Raw genomic sequence first — 6,907 nt, 5'->3', positions numbered from 1 at the left:
ATTTTTCTCACTTGCAGATTATCAAAATCACTCGCATTTTGTGAGTTTGCGAGCATTAACTTGGAGCCCTGCCATGGAAACAGCATGGAAATAATTAAATACCACTGGTGTGTTTTAAGAGAGTAAATCAGGATATTTCTACAGTAGTTCACAGTATTTATATTTTATGATGAGGTTCTGATCATTAGAGGCACTCATTTCAGTTCTACACATATTATTGTGCTCAGATACTGATCAGTGTCATGGTAACAACAGAAATAATTAACTATCAGTAGTGTGTACTAAGAGAGTAAATCCAGATATATCTACAGCTGTTCACAGTGTTCACAATTTATGATGATGTTCTGATTATCATCAGAGTTCATTTCAGTTCCACACAGTATTGTGCTCAGATATAAGCAAAGACAAATTGATCAGTGTTATTTTAACAACATAAATAATTAAATATCATTGAATCAGTCTTGTGTTTAAGAGAATAAATCACAATCAGTAGTTTACAGTATCTACAATTTATGTTGATGTTCTAATCTTCAGAGTTCATTTGAGTTCAACATGTCGTGAGGAGTGTGCTCAGATATAAGTGAACAGAGCACATTATGTTGATGTTCTAATCATTGTCGGAGTCCGTTTCAGTTGTACATATAGCAGTGTGTTCAGATATAAGCGAAAAGATTTGAGAAGAACAGGTTTCATCCCATATGCCGAATGATTTCAACAAGTCTGCTTCTGATGCAACAAATTCCACTCCCTCCATAACCTTTGCAGCCAGATCCTTATCTACAGAAATGTCAAATAGCATTGAACCCTCTGATGTCGCTTGGGACTCATGGTCAGAAATTGCACCCTTGATTAACCTTTCAAGGATAGCACGGTTACTGTTAGGTAGAAATCTGACCTTGTTTCTAATAGCTTGGGGGAGATCCTCTTCAGTTCTTTTGAATTTGCCATCGCATATGCAGCAACAGCCCTTTTGTTGAACACTGGAGAATCCAAAGTAATCAAGGAGGAGTTTCCTTTGACAAGTGTCTTCTGATCTGCAATATGATTTCATTGATTCTTCTACATGTTTTTTATTCTTTGCAATGTCAGAGTTATTGTAATAAAGGGTAGCACATGATGAAAGTCCTGTACGGCCAGCAAGACCAATTTCTTGCATGTAAGCTTCAAGGCTACTTGGTGGAGTTATATGAATGATGTTGGTTACATAAGGAGCATCAACCCCCATGCCAAGAGCTGATGTTGCAAATAGCACCCTCACCCTCGATTGTTCTTTCTTTTTTTCTGAAATTATGTCTTTCTTCATGCGACTCGTCTGGAGCGCATGAAACTGTGCAAACAGTCTTGCACTGGGTTCTGATGTTTCTCCAACGCACTGTTTGTCTTTCAATACTCTTTCAAATAAGCCATAAGCATATCCGCAGTATTTCAGTTTTAAATAAATGATTGTCATTGGGTAGTTTTCTCTTTGAATTGCCAGTTCATTGGCAATGGGTACAAGGATTTTGTCGTAGCTCTGGAAGGGCGAATACAATTGAAGTGTTACCATTAACCACATCTTGAGGAAACTTCGTTGAATCCGGGACCACGTGCTCGCTTGGTTCTTGTTGATTTCCGAACAAGTTATCGGCGGGTTCCTTCTCGTATACAGCAAGCTGTAAGACATCAGCGGTTATCCTTCGAGCTTTTAAGACTTTCAGCTGATCTTCAATGATGGAATTTAATGGACATACCGCAATAACTATGTTCTTGGTGGTCTTCACAGGAATGAAATGAGGTAGAAGGTGAAAGAGCATTGACTTGCCAAATCCAGTAGGTAGGACTCCAATGACATCCTGACCTTCCAGCATATATTCGAAACACTTCATTTGAAGAGGTTTTAAATTTAAAGAAGGAAAATTACCGTTATTTAAAGAAAATTCGATTCGACGAAGCACTGACAAAAAGTTTGGTTTACTCGAAGAGGCCGCCATCTTGAAAGTTCCGTTTAACGTATGATAATTTAGTACAGCCAAGAAATTTGGGTGTTCTGAGATCACGTGACCAGCCGATCCCAGGGCCTTTTCCCGCCCCACCCCCAAGCCAGGGAAAAGGTAGTGGGAACGAGGTTGCCGTCCTTGCCGTAAACTGATATGCACAGTATGATCATTCACCGCTGGTCATACGTAGGGAGGCACAGAAAAATGTCACTTCGGCCCGGGACAGAAAAGAATCAAGTGTATACATGAATTTTTTATCCCGAGATGACATTTTGTCCCGGTGCTGAAGACCGGGATGAAATCGTCCCGGCAGGAACAAATTTCACCCCGGGATCATATAAACACCAAAAGCCAAATGACCAGACACCGAGGTGAGACTCATCCCGGGATGAAAGTCGTCCCGCCCGGGATGAGTTCTCTCATGTAAACAGCACGTAAGTCTAAGCACCCACTTTAACAGTTAGCTTTCAATAAATGCGTCGCTACGTCGTTTAAGGTTAGGATTAGAACTTTTAATAACAATTCTGAGAAGACCCCCGTATGAATATCAAATATAGGTCGGTGTATGCCAATCGCCTCTTGTTTGTGAATAATTGTTGCATAAATTAAGTTTGGTAAAGGACGTAAAAAATTCACCTAAATGCGCAGTACATAAGCTTAAAGAAATATTGTCGGCTTCCCAAGTTAACTTCATTTTACACCGGAATGACTAAACAGCAAGAAACTGCTCTCGTGATATTAAATTTCAACCCACGTATGCAAATAGTTAAAATTTGCACAACACAATAATTCCACAAAGGCAGAAAAATCTCACAAAAACAATTTCCAGTCCATAAATTTATTGAAACAAACAAACTATTTGCTATTAGAGGCCTTCTAATTTCATTCTGTGCGTACAAACAAGTAACACATTTCGTGTCAAAAACCATACGAAACCAAGAGATTATAAAGGTAAGAGAAGTAATCCCTCATACTGGCCCTATTCCCATCGTAATCCCTCTTAGGTTATTTTTAGATGATATCAATTTTCCCGCGGATAATGTTACCGCGCGCGTTACGTGGAAGTTTCGTGGAGGAGAGAAAGTGCAGCAAATTCTGTATGATGCCACTCTCCGTTTTCAAAATTGAGTTTCATGGCCTGATAAAATTCATTGTCTGCAAGATACAGGTTTCAAACACTGGAATTGCCTTGGAATTGGTTAACTGTCTAGTTTACAGAGATACCAATTTGAAGAATTTCCAATGTATCAAACCGTGTTAAATAATTTTGACAGATGCAGATATGTTTACCTTGGTTGCATTGCGTTACTTGTCCATTTTAGTGCGCACTTTCTCATCGTCTACAAAATTCTGTCGCTTACAAAACTAACCCTGTCAAGATACAGTTTGCAATCATATATCATGGAAATCGGTTAACTGTATAATTCACTCTGATACCAATTTTACGATTGTCTAATGTAGGAAACCGTGTTAAATAATTTTGTAAGAGGGAGCTATATTTTACGCGTTCGTTGCGAATTGACTTCAATCCGATCTTACGGTTTTAAAAATTTTTATCGTGCGGTCAATTGAAATTTTCCTGTCATGTGTGGTATTGTTTGAAGGCGTTAGCTGTCTAATTTATGAATATCATAGAATTAAGTCACCATAGTTTAAGTCCGCTAAGAAAATCCAGAACGCGTTGACAAGTCAAGAATATTTTACTTGGTGACTTGATATTTCATTGTGTACAAAATTCTGTCGCCTATATAAAACTCGTTACTTTGAAGATAAAATATGCAAAGATATATCATTCAAATCGCTTAACTGTGTTGTTTACAGTGACACCAATTTCAACACTGTCCAATGTACGAAACCGAGTTTAATAATTTTGAAAGATGCAGGTATATTTAACATGCGTGCTTTGCAAATTGACTTCCATCCGATACCACTTGTTCATACATCTGATACATTAATATTTTTATCGCACTGTCTGTTCAAGTTTTCTTTTCATGTCTGATATCTGTCTAATTTATGAATATCTAAGAATTAAGTCGTCATATTTTAATCCCGCGAAGAAAATCAAGAACGCGTTAACCAAGTCAGCGATATATTACTTGTTGACTGTAGTTTGCGAATTGCCAATGTTTACAAAATTCTGTCGCTTATAAAACTCGATCCTTTCAAGATACAGGCGTCAAACATCAATAACTGAAATCGCTTAATTGTCTAGTTTTCAATGATACCACATCAAGGTTGTGCCATATACGAAACCGTGTTAAATCTTTTTTTAAGGAGACAGCTATATTTAACATACGTGCTTTGCAGATTTACTTGAATCCGATAACACGGGTTCAAAAATTTTTATCGGACGCTTGATTCAAGTTTTCCTTTCATGTTTGGTACTGTTGTAGAGCTCTATCTGTCTACTTTATCGCCATATAAGAATTAAGTCATCATATTTTGATCCCGCAAAGGAAACCGAGAATGCGTTTATTGAAGTCAGAGAGATCGTACTTATCGACTATAGTCTTCCATTTGCCATTCTGTACAAAATCCTGTCGGTTACATAACTCGTTCCTTCCAAGATACAGGTTTCAAAACATAAGTCGTTGTAATCGCTTAAATCTGTAGTCAACAAGTCACTTTCGTCTACAAAATGTATATACGCGTTTGTCTCAACATCCTCCGCCATTTTTGTTTGATGGTAAATCGCGAACGACGCGAATCATTGCGTGGGAATTCGCTCAGCTGTCAACATTGGTAAAAATGGGGACATGTGATTGGCTATCAGTTAACCCTTGTGGGAATACCGGATCTCGCAGGAGACCTAAAAATAACTTAAGAGGGATTACGATGGGAATAGGGCCAGTATGAGGGATTACTTCTCTTACCTTCATAATCTCTTGACGAAACTAAATACATTTCTCAGAGGAGTTTAGGAACGAACTCTCTTCTAAAGAACCTTTCCCTTGAATAATGAAGCACAAAATGGACAACAAGCTTTCTTTCAAAGAATTCTTCACTAACGAGAATTAGTCAAATTACCAATGTGTTTTTTCTTTTTGCCAGAAAGCACAGACTGTTCACATGCTAAAGTTAGCAAACTTGCATGTGTCCTCTGACAGCTGTACGTTCCAGTTGATATCATTGTTAAAACAAACCACGCCGCTGTTATCTTTAGTTGCCTATGAAGATTTACGATCGTGTTCAGTTACCATTCTCAGAAAATACATAAGGAGAACAGAATCTTTAAGAGGGTCAGAATCACAACTTCAGATAAGTTATACCAAGCCTCACAGTTCCACAGCCCTAGAGCTGCTGCATTATCCGCAGCCAGTAGTTTCGGTAGATGAACTATTGAAAACAGCAGATTGGTCTTTAGAATCCACCTTTTCCAGGTTTATTAGAAGCCTCTACTTTAGAAGCCACTATTTGGGCCTCGTGTGCAATTGACAACTGAAAATGCACTTAAGTGTAATGCGGCTCACAGGAAAATAAAAGTATGGTTAGAGTCAGATGTGTGGTTTTTCTTCTCTTACTGCACGTAGATTGCTTCGAAATCTCATGGGATCTTTGGGTATGGAAGCCAGGTCCCTCTTTGCTCTTAGGTATTCACGGGTCCTTACCTTACACAATTACGAGATTACGTGAAATTGACTTGAAGTCACGTGCGATCGCGTAATTTGCTCATTCCTGCGTAATCCCACTTTTGCACTCTATTTGAAAACTACACAGATATTAGCGATATTGTTTCGTAAGTAAACTCTTTGAAAACAGTTCAAAACACGCCATTTATATCGACGTCGATTTATGAATACTCTAAAAATGAGCGATCAGGCCTTGGATGCGCAGGGAGCTCGAGTATTGTACTGGTTTCAAATGTAAAGCACTTATAATAACAATTGGCTCATGAAAACTGGCCGATTGTAGTCCGTGATATATGTGTTACGAGACAGATTTTGTAGCCACAGCTTCTATGGTTTAACTTCATTATTGTGGCTTGGAACTTCAGCACTCTGCCGTTGCTGGCAGCCAAAGCTGTCATCAAAATGCTAAAAGCTGACGTTTAAATATGCATTTGCTGAGCTGTGATTGGCTAATCAATACATTTCCTTCCAAGAATAAAGGACAACAAGGTGACAGCCTGGACGTATGATTAGGTTCCCAGGGCGTAGCACCTGAACTAGTCAAATAAGTGAGTGCTACAAGGTTCTCCTGAGTAAAGTACTTTCGAGAGTAAGCTATCAGTGCCAAATACAGCTATAGCTGGTAAAAGAGTTTGAAAAGTTACGGAAACGTGATCATAAAACTCTCAGCAACAAAGGCGGGAAAGCTAGTGGTAAATACTTGGGGTAGACACTTCAGCCTAGATAAATGCGAGTTAATTAAATTGTTGGATTAACTGAGAGCTGCAGAAACCGAAGTTTCCACGGTCCTTTAAACCAACGCGTGCGGGCTACCGCGGGAAAGCTAACCCTACAGATAACTACGCTAAGATAACTAACATGGTCGGTCTTACAAACTCATCAGTCCTCGTATTTCCAAAAACATTGACGGAAATTCGGCATTCCCTTAATGCGTTTTTCTGTGAAAAAGTTACTTATATTAACTTCTAGGGACGAGGTTGTTTGCGACACTTGACTTGGTTTGCACGCTTCACTTTCCCATCTTCGTTCTTAGCACCGTGTATTTAGTACGCTTGCATACAATGAGGCCGTCTTAAAAATATTGCCTAAAATATTAGAAAATATGCTTTAACACATGTCCTAAGTATAGTTAATTCCGCCTGCTCATGTACACCGTACAAATTGCATTCCTTTTAGTTGTGGTTTTGAAGGTTTTCTAATTTAAAAAATGAATAAAGTCAAGCACTAAGAAACAGCAACAAGGTTTACACTTGAGATTGGGCAAATTGAACCTAACCTCTGTGTATCACTGGTATTTATTAC

General features: G+C 38.6%; 1 protein-coding gene across 1 annotated transcript; it reads right to left on the bottom strand.

Moving 5' to 3' along the window:
* Positions 1–607: 607 nt before the first annotated feature.
* Positions 608–1,970, bottom strand: LOC138049847 (ATP-dependent DNA helicase RecQ-like). The gene is made up of 2 exons (XM_068896308.1): positions 1,551–1,970; positions 608–1,513 (listed from the first exon to the last, which is right to left on the bottom strand). The coding sequence occupies exons 1-2, from the start codon at positions 1,968–1,970 to the stop codon at positions 608–610; spliced, it is 1,326 nt and encodes a 441-aa protein (XP_068752409.1).
* Positions 1,971–6,907: the final 4,937 nt, after the last annotated feature.

The sequence above is a fragment of the Montipora capricornis genome, chromosome 1 (genome assembly GCF_036669925.1).
Source record: "Montipora capricornis isolate CH-2021 chromosome 1, ASM3666992v2, whole genome shotgun sequence".
Lineage (NCBI taxonomy): Eukaryota > Metazoa > Cnidaria > Anthozoa > Scleractinia > Acroporidae > Montipora > Montipora capricornis.
Note: the sequence above shows the minus strand (reverse complement) of the source record. Positions and strands in the feature narration are given on the sequence as shown.

Bases quoted from the DNA above. Each gene is read 5' to 3' on its own strand.
- LOC138049847 (XM_068896308.1), bottom strand. From the start codon at position 1,970: ATGGCGGCCTCTTCGAGTAAACCAAACTTTTTGTCAGTGCTTCGTCGA. The intron at 1,514-1,550 runs GTTAATGGTAAC...TCGCCCTTCCAG, and splicing joins CGAAGTTTCCTCAAGATGTG to AGCTACGACAAAATCCTTGT.